The following is a 19,726-nucleotide window of genomic DNA, read 5'->3' as shown; positions in this document are numbered from 1 at the left end:
GGGATATGGGAGTATGCCAAGATGCAGCTGTCATAGTTGCACCTTGGGAAACGGGCACACGCCTGTATGAAGCTCATCGTGGGGTCACACATGAGCTGCACATTGAGGGGGAATTATCCATTGCAGTTCATGAATGGCACCAGGTGGCACCATGGAGCCACAGGGCCACATGGGTGCAATCAATCAAACCTTGCACCTGGGGTAAGCCTGCTAAGGTGACGAAGCCCATGGCCCTGGAATCTTTCCTCACCTGGTCTCAGTCCAAGCTGATATATATATATGAGTTCTTGCTGAAAAGGTATCTGTAACCTCCCAGATGCGTTTCTGAGATGTCACCTGTGCTGTCCTGTATTGAGCCACTTGCATAGTAGTTCAGAGCGGCTATGAGTTTAAGGGCCACAGGCACTGGATGCCCCCAATTCCATGTGGTGCCAGCTCTTGCAGGTCTAGCAGAGGTGATCCACCATCCCCCGGGACAGACAGACCGGAATTCTCCTATCCCACCCGCCACTGAAACTCTAGTGGGCATGGGATGGGCCACATAAAGGCCGATTGAAGTCGGGTGGAATTTCGGGTTTTCAGGTGAGCGCGGCCAGAGAATTCCACCCCAGTCTTCTCGAGGCACTGCGTCTCTGACGTCTGCAGGTACGATGACCCATATGGCAGACTTCCTTCTCGCCATCTTCCCCCGCCATTTTACTAGCCCTCCCACTGCCTCTGTAAATTCCAGCCTCTCATATCCCTGAATAGCATCTCTCAGGAACCACTCAAAGACCTTGTCCTTGCTACGAAATATCTTGAGGCAAAGCAGCTATTCTGTCAGAAGAGATAGGAAGCAGCATTTTCGCTGAATTCAGAGAGTGCAGGTTGGAAGTTTGGTGGAACGGTGTGGTAATGACTGTCTCGGATCCAGATGCCCTTTAGTGGCGGCTCCCCATTTGGGAGTGCTGCACCAATGACCTTACCCTGACTTTGGAACAGACATTTTGTCAGCATTAGTGAACAGTGAAGAAAAGAGATGCCATTATAAACTTTTTCATAGTTGAATGTTAACACATCTCAATTGAAATTACTTGTTAAACGTCTCAACCTTTCCTTTGTGCATACAGTGCTCAGTGCTCAGGGGTTACAAGCAAAGGACAAGACTGGCTCGAGTGATCCATATGTCACGGTGCAAGTGGGCAAAACCAAAAGGAGAACGAAAACCATTTTTGGCAATCTCAACCCGGTCTGGGATGAAAAATTTCACTTGTAAGTTCCCGGTTACAATTTTCATTGTTTGCAGTGTACGATAATCTTCGAATGTTCAATTCATGTGAGAATTTTATTACATTTTTCTGACAAGTTTGACATGAAGGAATGTAATACATTCGTTCAACATTCCTTTATTTCACAATTTTCGAATAAAGCGTAAGAACTGAAAAAAATGTAAAGAAGGCAGAAACAAATTGTACTTTTTCCTCAGTCATAACACCAAGAAGATCAAGACAAGAGGAACTTTCTGCATTGGCAGATTTAGTGCCAATAAACATTGTCAACGATTTCCTGCCAGCTAATTTAATCAACGGAGACTATGTTTAGAAATGTCGCACGCGCTTCAATGTTTGATTTTTACTCGGGAGAGCTGGGGGAAATCACTGGAGCAGTAACACCACCTGTGCAAAGCCAGCTCAGGACGATTTGCACCATTCTCAGGCCTCAGGCTCTGTTTGAATCCTGCTTTGGTCCTGTGTGTGCCGAGCAGGCCTCCCAACCTACAGCCCCTCAACACGTTGTGAAAGGATAGGAAATTGGTGGCTCCCAATTTCTCGGAGCCAGGTGGCAAGAAAGGAGGTGAGCTGATCAGAAAGAGTAGTGGTGGAAGACGGGGATTCATAGAATCCCTACATAGCTGGAGGAGGCCATTTGGCCCACTGCTGCTGCATCAACAACAATGCCACCCAGGCCTTATCCCTGTCACTGCAGATATTTACCCCTGACACAAAGGGAAAATTTAGCATGGTGATTCCACCTAACCCCCATATCTTTAGATTTGGGGGGGGGGATGGGGCTGAGGAGAACAGAGCACCTTTAGGAAACCCACACAGACATGGGGAGAAGCTACAAACTCCACACAGACATTCACCGGAGATTGGAATTTCACCTGGGTCCATGGGACTTTGAGGCAGCAGTGCTAACCACTGTGCCACCCAAGTCATCAGAGGATGTCTCTACCTCGTTCTCATGGTTTCCCACTTGCATAGCCACATCTGCCGGATGTGCTGCCAGTCGCCCAGTGCCTCGAGTTCTCCATTTGGACCTCCCACCTACAATTCCCTCTGCTGTCCCTGATTGGATCAGGCTCCCAGAATCTGCCTGTTGATTGGCTGCCTCTGGGAAGATGGCGCCAGCAGTTGGGAGTCAGACGCCAGCAGTTGGGAGTCAGACGCCACCAGGACAGAGACCCGCATGTGGTTCCAACAGCAGATTCTTCCAAGGGGAGAAGATTCTGCCCATGGGTATCCTAACACTGAAACCGGCACCATCCTCTTTGTCTCTCAGTCTCAAAAATCCTCCCTTATTTCCTTTTTGTTTTAATGCCCTCTGGAAGTACTGTAATGAAATGAAACCTTTTTAAAGCTACCTTAACATCAAAATGAATCAAAGGAATCAAATTGTTATTGTTCTCAGTTTCCAACTCATTGAACATAAGCTTTCAATTGTTGATGTATTTATTACAAAGATGGGTCTGTGGAGACTGGATCCTTTCTGAACATTTATTGTAAATAACTACAGGCATTTATTTGGTTTTTGCAGTTGTAAAAACGCTGACAACTTTTCCGCATCTTCATTTATTTACCACATGTTTATTCCTTGGTTAACTCAGGTTATTTTTCTGTATTACCATCGATGGAAACGCCATAATAATTCCCGAGTATCAATTGAAATATAGTTTTAATCTTGCCTCATTTCTCTGAATTTACTCCCCAGGCTAAATTTTACCAGCTCTCTAAGGGTAGGCTGGGAGACAAAGGTGCTGTAACATGGCAGTGGTAGCCAGGAGATGGTGTCCAGATCATCTCCTTGCTGCTGTAGCATTTTATTAGCAGGAGGTGGGCCTTTCGCTGCCTGAGGAGACTGCCTCGTGAAACTTGGTTACAAACTCGGGGTCAGGAGATCCTACTATTCAGGCTGTCTGACCCCATGGTACATCCCCCCACACCCCACCCACCCCCAGCGGCAATGGTCATGGCAAATCCACCCTACCTTCCCCAACCACCCACTAGCACCCGGTCACGAGGCTCGGCCTGACTACCTGCAGCGTCCCAAATCCCACTTACCTTGGCGGGTGGGCAGTAGACTTCAATGCCATCTTTTTCTTTCAAGTGCGTGGCCAGTTGCTGCCACCATTGATGGGCGGCATGGTGGCACAGTGGTTAGCACAGCTGCCCCACTGCGCCAGGGACCGAGGTCCAATTCCAGCCTCAAGTGACTGCCTGTGTGGAGTTTGCACATTCTCCCCGTGTCTATGTGGGTTTCCTCTGGGTGCTCCGGTTTCCTCCCACATTCCTAAGGTGTGTGGGTGAGGTTGATTGGCCATGCTAAATTGCCCCTTAGTGTTCAGGGGATTAGCAGGGTAAATATGTGGGGTTACAAGGATAGGGCCTGGATGGGGTTGTTGTTGGTGCAGGCTCGATGGGCCAAATGGCAGCCTTCTGCACTATAGGGTCTCCATGATTCCAGATGGGAGTGCTGAGCTGCTAGCCCTCTGACCCACAGCACCTGGAGGGGACAGATTGATGTCCTTTTAAGGGGATGGGCAGTGGGTCCCTGAAACAGCCATGGCAGGGATCAGCACTGGGTTCTGATCTGTCAATAAAATGCAACGCCTCGTCTCACTGTGAGGTACAGTGCTATACTGTTTACTTCCTGGCCTATATTTATTGGCACGTGTACTGAGATTAATAGCTATAGCAACAATAGCTTGAATCACATCCCTGAATCCTTCAGCATTTGAAGCATTAATGTAGGTCAGTAGAAAATGTTAGTCTGGGATATGCATATATTTGTACCTTGGCACAATCGGTGATTTTTAATTCCAAACCACTAAATCTCTGCTTAGCGGCTGTTCCAAGCGTAATCAAAAGCCAGCTTAAGTCTAGCTGAAAGCACTGTTTGTGTGCAGACAAAAAGTGAAAGCATTTCGACACCACTTTCGCATCATGCACAGAGCATATAATTTCTTCTGCTTATTTCAACCCAGAAAGTTGTCAGCTGCGAAAGGGCTGAATATGTGGTGTAACAAAAACAGAAAATGCTGGAAAATCTCAGCAGGTCTGACAACATCTGTGGAGAGAGAATAGAGCCAACGTCTTCAGTCTGGTTGACCCTTTCTTAGAGCTGTATCAAACAGACTCGAAACGTTGACTCTATTCTCTCTCCACAGATGCTGTCAGACCTGCTGAGAATTTCCAGCATTTTCCGTTTTGGTTTTGGATTCCAGCATCCGCAGTATTTTGTTTTAATCTTCCGAATGTTTAGCGTTTCAGGTTTCTATCATCTTGCTGGCCCACAAGGCCCCTTTAAAAACCAATGCACAGACGGTATTAGGGGTGTAGTGTTACAGTCATAGCAAAGATGTAGAGAAAGATCAACTTAATGTGAGGGAGGTCCATTCAGAGATTTGATGGCAGCAGGGAAGAAACTGTTCTTGAGTTTGTTGGTACGTGTCCTCAGACTTTTGTATCTTTTTCCCGACGGAAGAAGGTGGAAGAGAGAATGGGTGCGTTGGGTACTTAATTATGCTGGCTGCTTTTCTGAGGCAGCAGGAAGTACCGATGGATTCAATGGGTGGGAAGCTGGTTTGTGATGGACTGGGCTTCGTTCATGACCCTTTGTAGTTTCTTGTAACTTAGATAGAGCAAGGGCCATACCAAGCTGTGGGACAACCAGAAAGATTGCTTTCTGTGGTAAAAGTTGGTGAGAGTTGTAGCGGACATGCCGAATCCCATTAGTCTTCTGAGAAAGTAGAGGCGTTGGTGGGCTTTCTTAACTATAGTGTTGGCATGGGGGGACCAAGAAAGGTTGTTGATGATCTGGACGCCTAAGAACTTATAGCTTTCAACCATTTCTATTTTGTCCCTGTTGATGTAGACAGGGGCATGTTCTCCACTCTGCTTCCTGAAGTTTATGACTATCCTTCATTTTGTTGACCTTGAGAGAGATTATTCTTGTCACACCAGTTCACCAGATTCTCTATCTCTTTCCTGTACTCCGTCTCATCATTGTCTGAGATCCGACCCACTACGGTAGTGTCATCAGCAAACTTGAAATTACCACTTCGGAGTCAGACTGGGGGTGCAACAATACAGTTTATTTACCGAAGCTTCGTGGAGAAAAGGCACTGGCACTTCGCAGTACTGGGCAGCTACTCAATAGTATAATACGAGCGGTTTAGTTTTATACCTTTCAGACAGTGGATAGTCCGGACATTAGCTACTTAACACATCGTTATAGTTAAGTAGGATCGATAGTTTAACACAACATTACAGCCAGATGTATACAGACATTGGCATTTAACATTGCATTGTTTCATAGAAGGGATACATTTCCTCTATCAGTGATTATCAATGCCTTAGTTTTGGTCTATATATACAGTAATTGGTTTTCCTACATTTATGTATTCCCGTTCCCACTTATGGCTATCTCCTTATTGTCCTAGGTCTGTCCTTATCTTAAAAGTGCCCCACACTTTCTACTGGCTTCCTGCAGTATCTGATTCCTGCATGTTTAACTTTAAATAACTGTCTGCCCTGCGTGTTTTTAGTTTCAAGTATTTGTCTGCATTAAAAGTCAGTGCCTGCTTAATGTCTCTCTCCCAGGTAACTTTTTTATGTGCCAGGTAGCCATCTTTGTGATTTTTACCACTGTAGAGGGGATGTTGGCCACACAGTCATAGGTGTATAAGGGGTATAGTATGGGGCTGAGAACACAGCCTTGTGGGGCACGCTACCTGGCTTTGCTTTGGTACTGGGATGATGATGATCATCTTCTTGAAGCAGATAGGGACCTCAGATTGTTGTAAGGCAAGGTTGAAGATGTCTGTGAATACCTCACCAGCTGGTCCACGCAGGATCCGAATGAATGTTTCAGATCCATTCTGAAATGGCTCAAACAGGTACCCCATCCAGGCCAATCGCTTCCCGTGGGTTGACCTTCGAGAAGACTGCTCTGACATCTGCAATGGTGACTTGGATATAGGTTCATCCGAGGCTTCCAGGGTGGAGGGCTGACCTCTTGCTCAAAACAGCCATAGAATGCAGTGAGCTCAACGGGGAGGGGCGCATTGGAGTCAGTGATTTTACATGCCTTCATCTTGTAGCCTGTTGTGTCTTGTAGACTTTGCCGTAGTCAGCAGGGTCTCTGTGGCTAGCCTGGGACTCTAGCTTGGTCCAGTACTCTCTTTTGGAATCTTTGATGGATCTCCTTAGATCATGTCTGGCTTTCTTGTATTGGTCAGGGTCACCTGACTTGAACGCCTCGGGGCTGGACTTCAGCAAGCAGTGGCTATCATTGTTCATCCCCATAGTTTCCGGTTGGGAAGTACGTGGATTTGCTTCTTTGGCGCACAATCTTCTGTGCACTCCTGAGTCAAGATCTGCAAAAAATTGGAGGCAATATGAAGAAAAGTTTCAATGCTGATTACTGGTTGATGGTATAAGAAATGATTGGAGGAATCCAAAGGGATGGGAGATAATTGGAGCTTGAAAGTGCCTGTTTTTACAGCCAAAACATGCGCAAGAAGTAATTACTCCAACATAAGGGATGTACTTACTGGTTCATGGGCTCCCAAGAAACCTGCCCTTTTCCTGATCCTGTGGAGTCCATGGACCATGTCTACGCTAATTGTTATAGGTTGCATTCCCTTTTTAGTTATCTAAAAATTTTATGTTGATGTTTTGTTTGTACTTCAGTCCCATACTCCTGATTTATGGGCATCCAGTGTAGAGGAGAGTGGGAAAGATGAAGGACCCTTCTTCCCCTCCCCACCCCCGTGGACCAGCTCTTGGCCTAGCTGAATGAGCTATGAGCAAATCCAGGCAACGGGTGACAGAAGGGGATCATCCGACCTGACTGCACCTCTATCACTGCTGTATTGGCGACCGGGTATTCCTGGAGAGGGAGCGTGCTGAGTCTGAGAGCACCATCAAGATCTTGTTGTGCACCACAGGGACTGGGGTGTATTGTTGACCCCTTTAATGGGCGGCACAGTGTAGCACGGCTGCCTCATAGTGCCAGGGACCCGGGTTTGAATCCTGGCTTGGGTCACAGTCTGTGTGGAGTTTACACGTTCTCCCCGTGTCTGCGTGGGTTTCCTTCCACAGCCCAAAGATGTGCGGGTTAGATGGATTGGCCATGCTAAATTGCCCCTTAGTATCAGGAGGACCAGCTAGGGTAAATGCGTGGGGTTATGGGTATAGGACCTAGATTGGATAGTGGTCAGTGCAGACTTGATGGGCCGAATGGCCTTCCTCTGCTGTATAGAATTCTATAATTTTGTTTTAATGATTTAAGTTTCCTTTTCATTTTGTTTCCCATTCAGGCAGTTCCCTTCTTTTTTGGGAGCTGCCCTTCTTGTTTTGACCCTGAGGTTGTTTCAATTTATAGAGTTCTACAGCATGGAAACAGGTCCTTCGGCCCAATTTGTCCATGCCGTGCCTTTTTTTAAACCTCTAAGCTAGTCCCAATTGCCTGCATTTGGTCCATATCCCTCTGTACCCATTTTATCCACATAACTGTCTAAATGCTTTTTAAAAGACAAAATTGTACCCGTCTCTACTACTGCCTCCGCCAGCTTGTTCCAGTCACCAACCCGTGTGTGAAAAAATTGCCCCTATGGACACTTCTGTATCTCTCCCCTCTCACTTTAAATCTATGCCATCTAGTTTTAAACTCCGCTACCTTTGGGAAAAGACGTTGACTGTCTAGCTGATCTATGCCCCTCTTTATTTTATAGACCTCTATAAGATCACCCCTAAGCCTCCTGCCCTCGAGGGGAAAAAGTCCCAGTCTATCCAGCCTCTCCTTGTAACTCAAACCATCAAATCCCGATAGCATACTAGTAAATCTTTTCTCCATTCTTTCAATTTGGTTCAATTGATTTACCCAAAAGAATGATGGAAGAGGTGAGGTCGAAAGCCTAGTATCAATTAATTTACAAATGGATTCTGCAGTGTGAGAGGAACTTGTAACGTGTTTCCATTTGGCTGAGTTAAGACGTGCCAAATGAGGCTTCTCATGCATGAATAAATAAAGTAAAATGAGCCTTTATTTGTAGGATGAGAGTGTTCCAATCATACATAGGTCAAAGTCAAATTGAGATTTAGCACTCCTGGCAACGTGGACAGCAAAAGGTGCCTGGCATAAGGCTGGCACTTGCTGTCAGTTATTGCATGAACGGTTAACTGTGGGATGTCCAGCTGGCGTCTCGTGAGCCACATAAGGTTGCTCTGCGGCAGTAGGATGACTCTTGGCTGCTTTAATTAGCTGCACAGTCCAGGTATTCCTTCCTGGTGTCAGAGGAACAGAACAAAAACAAAAGCAGCAGCACTCCTCCAATTCTGAATTGAATAGATAACATACTTAGAACTAATTACAATCTATTAACTATTCACTGCTGATATGCTGGAAGGAAAAACTGATGCTTTCGCTCCTACAGCATATCACGAAATGGAGCTTGGTACAAAACTCACGTTTACTGTTCTGAGAAAAGCTACTTTTCTTCATCTTTTAATTATGGTATTTTTTATGAAGTTTTTTTTTATGCTTCTTAATGAATCCCTTCCCCCCCACTTACCCCCAGGATATTAATAGTCAATTAAGTAGATATTAAAAAAAAGCCTCATTGCTTAATTGCTTGTCAGTTATTTTTCTAACTTGTATACACAATGTAGCAAAGTATAAGTTCCTTTAATTTAGCGTATGGGACTTCAAACTAGGTGCTTTCAACTACTCTGATAATGACACTCTCCCCTTTAGCCCCCTCCCCACTCTTCCCCCCCCCCCCCCCCCCCCCCCCCCCCACACACACACACACACACACACACACACACACACATTCTTTGCCCCCTCCATTCTTGTTTCAGCCTTATCTTTTGCACTGGTGTGCCGGGCTCCTCCATCTTTGAGACCGGTGTTATTTGTGGAGCCTCCTACTCCTGTGAGTTGTTTAATTATCCACCACCAGTTACAGTTAGATGTGGCAGGACTGCAGAGCTTTCTTTGATTCTATTATTGCAAATGTCCAGGAGATTCTCTAACCTGTTTAGTGTATTCCCAGAGCACTACTGTCCCCCCCAGTGAATGTTCAACTCCAGACAGTAGGGTGGCATTGTGGTTAACACTGCTGCCTCACTCGGCCAGGGACCCAGATTCGATTCTGGCCTCGGATGATTGTCCATGTGGAGTTCTCCCCCGTGTCTGCGTGGGTTTACTCCAAGTACTCTGGATTCCTCCTTTAGTCCAAAGATGTACAGCTTAGGTTGCACAGGGTTACAAGGATAGGACTGAGGGGAGGACTAGGTGGAACAGCCTTTCAGAGAGTTGATGCATATTCGATAGGTCGATTGGCTTCTTTCTGTACTGTAAGGATTCTATGGTTCTACTCTTCAGGGGTTCTTCAACTGAGTTGGGCATCATACTCACTGTTTCTGGTCTATTTGGGAAACAGGACAACTCTAGTGGTAACCGCTCTGACACACAGTTACACTCCAGATGTACCTAATGTAAGGGGATGGGCATGTGCCTTCCTTTAATCGCCATTACCAACTACTTGGCACTTACTGTATTCTTTGGTGGAAAGATCGTGCTTTTTCTCAGAGGTAGAGTTTGATTGGCCCTGTATCTCTCAATATCACTGTAGGCTTACTCGCCCCGTTCTGGAGCCATGTGGCCACTGTTCCTTTTGAGAAAAATCCGTGTAACTCTCAGGAATTTTTATAAACTCACCTACACTCAGTGTTACGTCTACAGGGATGTGTCACCACAGACAGAGCACTAGCCTGAACTGCTCTGCCCTCCCTTTCTCAATGCAGGGTTAGTGTGTCCCAGCTAATCCCATAGATTTTTGTGTAACCTCCAGCAATTAGTGGAGATGTCCTACTGTGATCCACACAAGCTTCTTGACTTCACTCCTCTTCTCAGCCTCATCCTTTCTGGCCTAAGGAGGGTCCTCTGAGTTTCCAGCCATCTTTTCTCTCCCACAGGTGCTCAGTTTCCAAACATTCTCCCACCTTCTATCCTCCTTGGTTGATTTAGAAAAGAAATAGAATCCCTACAATACCGGAGGAGGCCATTTGGTCCATCAGGCCTGCACCGACCACAATCCCACTCAGGGCCCTACTCCCGTAACCATCATTTACCCTGCTAACCCTCGACACTAATTTAGCATGGCCAGTCAACCTAACCAGCACATCTTTGGAGTGTGGGAGGAAACTGGAGCACCCGGAGGAAACCCATGCAGACACGGGGAGAACGTGCAAACTCCACACAGACAGTGACCTGAGGCTGACGTTGAATCCAGGTTCCTGGCACTAAGAGGCAGCAGTGCTAACCACTGTGCCGCCGTGCTGCCCCATGGTTGGGGATGACCAGGGACGGGTTTCCTTTGGAATGAGAGTTTGTGGATAATAATTGGCTGGGTTGCTGCCTGCCTAGCCCCTGGTACTTCTCTCTGACTTCTTATTGGGAAAAGTATGGTGTTTTCGAACTCCTCAAGGAGAATTACTTCACAAAGGTTTTTGTAGGTGGCCTCACTTTTAAGCAACCCATATAGAACCATAGAACCATGGAACCCTACAGTGCAGAAAGAGGCCCATGGAGTCTTCACCGAACACAATCCCACCCAGGCCCTACCCACATATCCCTATGTTTTATACCCACTAATCCCTCTAACCTCTGCTACTCTGGACACTAAGGGGCAATTTCTTAGCATGGCCAATCAACCTAACCCGCACATCTTTGGACTGTGAGAGGAAACTGGAGTACCCGGAGGAAACCCAAGCAGACACGAAGAGAATGTGCAAGCTCCACACAGACAGTGACCCAAGCCGAGAATCGAACCCAGGACCCTGGAGCTGTGAAGCAGCAGTGCTAACCATACATATCTACCGGTTTAAGCAATACAAATTCCAGCTACATCTGGTCAGGCAGTTTCCTCAGAGTATGGAATTCCTGATTCTATGCCTCAAGCACTAACTGGTACACACTTGAAACAGTCCTTTTGCTGCCTCATGGCTTGTGGCACTTGCCTCCAACAAGAAGAGGTAAACCTCATGAGCTTTTCCCATCAACTCTGCAGCAACAGGGATCGGTGTTGGGCTGGCCAATTATGCTGTGTTACCCTTTCAAAAGAGATAAAGAATGTATCCACGTCCTCTTCATCAAATTTAGAGATTAAATGGTCAAACTTGAATATCTCAGCATTTAAGGCGGAGCTAGGCATATCTTCAATGCAAAGAGTGAGAATTTCCCTTCTTAACTCCAGCTGTTTTAATTTAAGCTCCCATTCTTTTTTTCATTCTTGGAACTGTATCTCTTCTTTCTATCCCTGTTTCTCTCTCTCGCTCTTTTTCCCTTTCCTGGGTGGAACTTTACCATCCCACCCACCATGGGAATTGTAGCGGGCGTGGGAGGGGGAGGCAGGAGGGTGCATGCAAAGATCCGTTGACCTTTGGTCAAGTGGGATTTTCTGGTCTTGGGACAGGCGCAGCCGGAAAATCCCGCCCCGTGTTCCTCTCCCTATTTCCCATTCCTCGAATTCCAGTTCCAATTTCCCCTCCTCCAATCTTAACAATTCTGACACTAATTCAGCTGTTTGTATCTTGAGTTTCCAACACTAGACGTTTTGCCACCTGTTTAAAAATTTCTGTTTGTCTTGTTTTGGGATGGAACTCCACCTCTAATTGCCTATCCCATCTTTTAATTTTTCTGAGGACAGTGCCCATAACTTTTCACCAGTTTTCTCATTTTGCTCTGTGAAAGCATTGACATGGAAGAAATGACATTTCAGAGCTTTATATCCAAAAAAAAATCATCTTTGGCAGTTTTTAAATTGATTTTGAAGGAACAGTTTACTTTCTACCCTCTAATTTGCTCATCAATCTGTCAGAACACATGCTTGATACAAGCCTCCAATTTTGTTTTGACCAGGTGACAGCCAGCTTCCCTCTACTCAGCCTCCTCGGTTAGCCACAACAAAAGTTTAAATCTCTTTTTCACGAGGATATGCCCTCTCTGACACAATGAGTGGCACGATGGCTCAATGGTTAGCACTGCTGTCTCACAGCTCCAGGGACCCAGGTTCAATTCTGGCCTTGGGTGACTGTCTGTGTGGAGTTTGCACGTTCTCCCCATGTCTGCCCGGGTTTCCTCTGGGCACTCCGGCTTCCTCCCACAGTCCAAAGATTACGGGTTAGGTACATTGACCATGCTAAATTCTCCCCTAGTACCCAAAAATGTGTAGGTTAGGTGGTAAAGGTGTAGGGTTACAGGGATAGGGGAGGGGAAGAGGCTCTGGGTAAGATGCTCTGTCAGAGAGTCAGTGCAGATGTATGGGCTGAATGGTCTCTTCTGCACTGTAGGGACTTTATTGCTCACTGAATAAATAATCATAAAGAGCCAATCAAACAAAGTTTTCTTGAATTAAAGAATGAGCGGATCTATTAATAACTAATTCTGAGAAAAAAGTAATAACATAATGTGAGACACACAGTTAACAGAAATAAGAGGAGTTAGAGTCCAATAAAAAAAAGTTAAAAGAATATACAGTTAAGTATCATTTCATTTCCTTGAGGTGTTGATTTTAAAAGGCGCAACCGATTTAGGTTAGCTGGTTCTTGGACGCAGTCAGATGTAGAACATATTGTAATTATTAGGTGATCTCAGTTTGCTGATCGGTTTCTGATGGTTGACTTTCTGGAACCGGGTGACGTACACTTTTTCTGAAAGAGTGAGGTTTTCAACCTGTTTCCTCTACTTTCTTGACACTCCCTATGTCACTTGCAATCTCTCTCAAGTGGCTGAGAATCCTGCCTGAAATACTGCACCATCCTGTATTTCCCAGGGAGTTTGGGTGGATCTATGTGGCAATCGTTGTTCCTACAGCCAATATTTTAATGTCTCTCTCGGAGAGTGATGAATTTTGCTGGTCTTTCAATTTTAGGAAACATCTCTCTCTCTCTCTCCACACTCCCTTGAGGCTGTCTTGTTTGCTTTGCTCTGGTTTCAAATTGAAAAATTTCCAGTTAGCTGAAAGTTGAGAGGTCCATATTTTCAGTGAGAAAGGGGCACGGCCTGATGACAGATTGAAATTGCTGTTCGGAAATGCACATTTAATGTTAGAAATTTGAAACAAAAACTATTTGTGCATGATACAATTATACTGTTTGAACACTTCAATGTTTGGTATTTCAGGCTTCTGGTGGATGTTGGTAAAAGTTGCTGCTGCAGACTTTTGAGCTGTGAAAGTTTTTCAGTGTCTGCTTTCAGCAGCATCTGGGATCAAATTAATTTCTTCCATTTTAATGGAGGACTATCTCACTTAACATACACAGATTAGTAATTTAGTATTAGTATAATTTAGCCATGCTCAATTCTCCCTCGTTGTACCTGAACTGGCATCAGAGTGTGGCGACTAGGGATTTTCACAACAACTTCATTGCAGTGTTAATATAAGCCTAATTAGCACCTCCATTGAAAAGGCACAGAGTAAAATTTGATCTAAGCATGTTGAGCAGCCATACAGCAAATTTGCCAATAGTGATTTGTGACCTCTAATGCCAAGGTGGCACAGTGGCACAGTCGTCAGCACTGCTGCCTCACTGCCAGGGACCCAGGTTCGATTCCCAGCTTGGGTCACTGTCAGTATGGACTCTGCACGTTTTCCTGGTGTCTGCGTGGGTTTCCTCCCGTGCTCCGGTTTCCTCCCACAGTCCGAAGACGTGCTGATTAGGTGCATTGGCCATGCTAAATTCTCCTTCATTGTACCCGAACAGGCGCCGATGTGTAGTGACTTGGGGATTTTTACAGCAACTTCATTGCATTGTTAACATGAATCCTTGTGACATGAATAAATAAACTTCAGAAAACTTTAAACTTTGCATCAAGAAAGCTTTAGTGATTTGTCACAAGAATAAAATCAAAAAATCTTGAAGAGAATTGAAACTCAGATGGTAAACAGGGATTTAATTTGTTGGAACTTGGGAAAGGGAGTAGGCTACTCAGTTACTCCAGCCTATTCTATTCCATCAATTCTATGTGGTCTGAATTGTGGTTCATTGCTAATTACGCTCCTTTAATCCAAATCCTCACATATCTAATAAAAATCTATCAAACTCGATCTTAAAAATTTCAATTAGTTTAGCATTCACAGCCTTCTCGGATGGAAGAACTCCACATTTTGCATGAAAAAAATTCTCTGATTTCACTCCCCAGTAGTTTAGCTCTGAGTTTAAGATTGTGCTTTCCATTTCTGGAATACCCCACGACAGAAGTAATTCTTCCGTACCTACTCAATCAAATCTCTTTATTCTTTTAAATGCTTGGATTAATTAGTTCATTGCTCAAGTTTTCTAAACTCATGGGAACACAACCCTAGCTTCTTGATACTTGCCACTTTAATTCACCAGCCGGCTGTCAGGTTTCTGCCTTTGGCCTGCCTGCTGCGTTCCTTTTTCTTCATATTTTAATGGAATGTGGGCCTCGCCGGAAAGGCCAACATTTGTTGCTGATCCCTAATGACCCTGGAACTGAGTGGCACTTTGAGTCAACCACATCACTGTGGGTCTGGAGTCACATGCAGGCCAGACAAGGTAAGGACGGCAGATTTCCTTCCTTAAAGGACATTAGTGAACCATATCAGATTTTCCAACAATCGACAGTGGGTTGATGGTCCCCATTAGACTTTTAATTCTAGATTTTTCTTGAATTCAGATTTCAACATCTATCATGGTGGGATTCGAACCCAGGTTCCCAGAGCAAATCCTACATTTCTGGATTACCAATCCACTGACAATACCAGTATGCCACCACCTCCCCCCATTGTTCTGATGAAGCTTTACACAAGCTCAAGGTTGTGCACTGTGCAGCATTCTGGACTCAACGTTGAATTTAACAATTTCAGACCATCAATTATTAACCCCCGTTTTGATTCTGCTTTTTGCCACCTGCCTGTTTGAACCTTGTTTTTCATGTTTCTGCTTTTGAGCATGTTTGTTTATTATTCTGGCATTTACACTCACTCTTGGCAAATGTTTTACTGCAAACCTTTGCCACCAATCCCCCCACTCACATTTCTTCCCTCCCCCGGGTCTGAAGAAGAGTCCTATTTGAATTGAAATGTTTCTATCTCCACAGATGCTGCCAGACCTGCTTGGTATTGCTGGCACTTTCTGCAGCTTTTACATCAGTACCTCACTTCTGATTCCCAGCCATTTGAGTAAAGGTTCCAGAAGTTATTTATTTGTGTATTAGATTGTAGTGTTTACCTACCTAGACATTCAAATACCTTTATGTTGCCCAAAGTTTCTATTCCTCTGCTATTCAGAAAATATTCTAATTTGCCTTTTGAAAATCCAAAGTGGGGTATCCTAGACTTCCCTACATTGATTCTCTCAGCTGCAACTTTGCCCATTCACTTAATCCACCTGTGCCCTTGTAAATTCCTGCTCCCATCCACACAATCTACTGCCCTTCTTAACTTAGAGCCATCTGTAAACTTACATCAATTCAAAAAAGCTTTAGTGATTTGCCACCTAAGAATAAAATCGAAAAGAGATTGAAGTAAATTGAGACTCAGATGGCAAACAAGAATTTAGTTGGTTGGAACATGGAAATAGGCATAGGCCATTCTGCCACTCGAGCCTGTTCTATTCCTTGTGCAAGTCATTGATACATATGTAACCTGTATTAATTGGAATTTAGAAGGGGGTGCCGTTGAAACATATAAACTTCTGAGAGGAATGGACAGATTGGATAAAGGGATAATATACACCCATTCTGCCAGCTGGGCTGGAGTGAGGTGTTGTCTGGAACAAGGGGTCAAATTTAGAACTGAGATGAGTAGCAATCGCTTCACTTAGAGGATGGCGAGCTTGTGGAATTCTCTACCGCAGAAGGCTAACGAGGTCATACCATTGAATATATTCAAGAAGGAAATAAATAGATTTTGAGATGCTGAGGATGGGATTCTTCAATCTCCTTCACCTCACCCCCTCTGCCAGCGAGAATGTAGAATTTGGTCTCAGCTATATCTCCATTCACTGCAACAGCACCGGAAAATCCCAGCCGCAGACAAGGTCAGAGATTTCCAGCATAAAGCTACCACGGGGAATGGGGAGAGAGTGGGAATATGGTAATGAGATAAGGAATCAGCCACGGTCATATTGAATGACAGAGCTGGGGCTGAATGGCCTGCTCCTGCTCTTTTTGTCCCCCATGTTTCTATAAGATGTTGAAAAGCTGAGTCCTGAGAATAGATCCTTGTGAACACTACTATGCAATCAAAATGCATTCTCTTTATTCATGCATTCTTGCTCCTATTTCCCAACCAGTTACCAATGCATGTCTTGAGATTAGCTTCAATTCCATTTGTTCTTATTTTTGCCCATAGTCGCTTGAACTGAGCCTGATCCAATATTGCCTGGAAATCCATATAGACAATATCATAGACTGCCCTCCCCCCCGCCCCATCCACTTTATTAGTGACCTCCTCAAAAACAAATCAACTAGATTAATCAGATGTAATCTACTCTTCTCAAATCCATACAGATTCTATTTAATCAGCTCATGCTTAAAAGCTAAATCATTCTATCCCTGATGATAGATTCTCGTAACTTTCCCAAGACTGATGTTAAATTAGCGTTTCTGTAGTTTTCTGGTGTCTCTCCCTCTCCTGCTCTTAAATATTGACATTTTGTTTGTAATTTTTCAATCTCAGAGCAATTCTTGACTGCAGAAAGCTTCGAAAAATTATGCCAAACACATCTACAATTTTCTAGCTTTTTATCTTTAATATGCTAGGGACACAACTGTCACATTTTGAAGTGTTAAGTTACATAATTTTCTCTATTATCATTTTTTAAACAAATGATCTCCATTATGCTCCTTTCTTTGGTTAATGTTTAGGGTTCTTTAAACCCTTAAACTGATACTTTGTCCCTTTCATCTCCTTTGAAAACTGATACAGATGGAATTTTAGCCACCCTGCTCGCCACAGGAATCAGAGAAGGCGAGGGGCGGAATGTGGAAAAGTCCATTGACCTCGGATGGGATTTTATGGTTATTTTTTAGAAGAGCGAGACTGTAAAATCCCATTCGTAATGTTCTAATTGAACATGTCTGCCATTTCCTTACAGTTCATAATAGTCTCATCTATCTGTGCCTTTCTTTGTACTGTGGTATCTAATTGCAATATTTACTTATTAGTTATTATTAATTAGCAGGCTTACATTAACACTGCAAAGAAGTTGCTGTGAAAATCCCCTTGTTGCTACACTCTGGTCTCTGTTCGGTTACACTGAGGAAGAATTGAGCATGGCCAATGCACCTAACCAGCACATTTTTCCGACTGTGGGAGGAAACCAGAGCACCCGGAGGAAACCCATGCCAATACAGGGAGAACATGCAGGCTATGCACAGACAGTGACCCAAACCAAGAATTGAAGCAGGTCCCTGGTGCTGTGAAGCAGCAGTGCTAATCACTGTGCCACCATGTTGACAATACTCACCTTACAAGGGCACACAGTTGGTTATTAATAGTGAAGGGAACAGCTTTTGCAACTTTAGGGTGGAGGAGTGCTCTAATCCCATGTCTGATCGCCTATGACACCCACTGTAGGGCATCTGTGTCCAGGGCAAGCAATAATGTGGCACTTCAATCGATCAGATTGGTTAAAATATTAATATTTGGAACCTTAACTTCTAATTGTGTTCCCACCCACCCCATTTCACAACTTCATTCCGGAGATGGGTCAAGATTAAATATTTTACTAAGACTGACAGCTTCCAGAGTGAACCTCCTTCTCAGGTTTGAATGCTTTTCCCAGGCCTGGGGAAACAAGGCATCTCAAGGGAAAACTAGGACAGCCTTGGAGAGAAGATACGTGCCCTTTCAGTGCTTTTTTTGAGCTGGGAGGGACAGGAATCCTTTCCCATGGCTCCTCCAATGTCAGGTCGGACCCCACCCTTCTCCCACTCCAGGTTATTGTTCTGAGCTCTCTGCTTCAGTGACCAAATGTTCTCCATCCTTCTCGAAACCAAGCCTATCACTGAGGTAAACTGCCAGGCAGACAACTTGTCAATGGCAGATGACATATACAGTGGTGATAGAACATAGAAACTAGAGACAGGAGTAGGCCATTTAGTCATTCGAGCTTGCTTTGCATTCATTTTGATCATTCCTATGACCATCATGTATCTTGATCCCACCTTCCCCCCCATACGATGGCACAATGATTAGCACTGCTGCCACGAAGCACCAGGGACCGGGGTTCAATTCCTGGTTTGGATCGCTGTCTATGCGGAATCTGCACATGCTCCCCATGTCTGCGTGCATTTCCTCCGGGTGCTCCGGTTTCCTCCCACAGTCCAGAAGTCGTGCTGATTAGGTGCATTGGCCATGCTAAATTCTCTGTGTACCCAAACAGGTGCTGGAGTGTGGCAACTAGGGGATTTTCACAATAACTTCAATGTTAATATAAGCCTACTTGTGACACCAATATATAAACATTAAACTTTAAACATATCCCTTGATTCCTTTAGCCCCAAGAGCTATATCAAATTTCTTCTTGAAATTGTGTGAAGTTTTGGCCTCTGGGTGAAGTAGTTTCTCTTCACCTCAGGCCTAAAAGGTTTACCCCTTATCTTCAAAATTATGACCCATGGGCTTTTGGTGGACATTCATCCCTCTTTTTCTGTCCACCGCTATTGAAATCTGAGCCACAAAATCTCCACCAGGAAATGTAAATTAGATTTAAATTCTGTACAGAAAGCAGAAAACAGATTGTGAAAGGCAGCTGGTATTAAAACAGTGTGATAGAAGACACGAAAAAAAAATGTTAGTCTGACATTTATTTCTTGAAATTCTGCAACAATTCTGAAGGAATGATCTTCCGCATTTTAAATTTTTTTTCTGTAAATTCAATTTTTAGGACCAGAGAGACTTTTCAGCAATAATTATCACTTAGCACGCTGTTAAAAATTTGCTGCTCCTCAATGCGTTTGCCTGAATCTTTTCTGCCATGTTTGGTGGGGAACAAGGTAAATTGATGCCATCATGGTCATCCAGTGCTGCATCCATCAGTTTGCAAATTAAGTTACAACTATGGCAGGCAACTCTGTCAGCAAAATTGGAAAAAGCTTATTATCAAACAAGGCTTCTTTGAGGTCAGTGGTTACGTATTCAGGAAAGAGACTAATCCAACCTTGTGTTGGTTTCATAAACACTGCCTTGGCCACAGGATGAAACAAAGACAAGTTACCATGACAGATACCAGATATGGTGACATATTATGCTAATGGAGATGACGGTTTTCTATTGGATAAGAAAGGGCAAAAAGCTAGGCTACGATTGGTGGACTTTATATGTAAATGAAGGATGAGAAAGTTGCTCATTTCTCATTTGCTGTAATTAACTATAACTGCTGATTACCTGTATGAATCGTCAGAACACCTAGCAGTGCAGTGCACT

The 19,726-nt window shown here is 44.3% G+C and overlaps 1 protein-coding gene across 1 annotated transcript in view; it reads left to right on the top strand.

Moving 5' to 3' along the window:
- Positions 1-19,726, top strand: part of LOC145359668 (protein unc-13 homolog C-like) — a 396,096-nt gene that overhangs the window by 143,811 nt on the left and 232,559 nt on the right. The window contains 1 exon segment of the mRNA XM_080214409.1: positions 1,110-1,251. Coding sequence (XP_080070535.1) covers positions 1,110-1,251 — 142 coding nt within the window.

This window comes from Carcharhinus amblyrhynchos, chromosome 28 (assembly GCF_965287045.1).
Source record: "Carcharhinus amblyrhynchos chromosome 28, sCarAmb.v2.hapA, whole genome shotgun sequence".
Taxonomy (NCBI): domain Eukaryota; kingdom Metazoa; phylum Chordata; class Chondrichthyes; order Carcharhiniformes; family Carcharhinidae; genus Carcharhinus; species Carcharhinus amblyrhynchos.
This window is presented reverse-complemented; position numbering and strand designations above follow the sequence as displayed.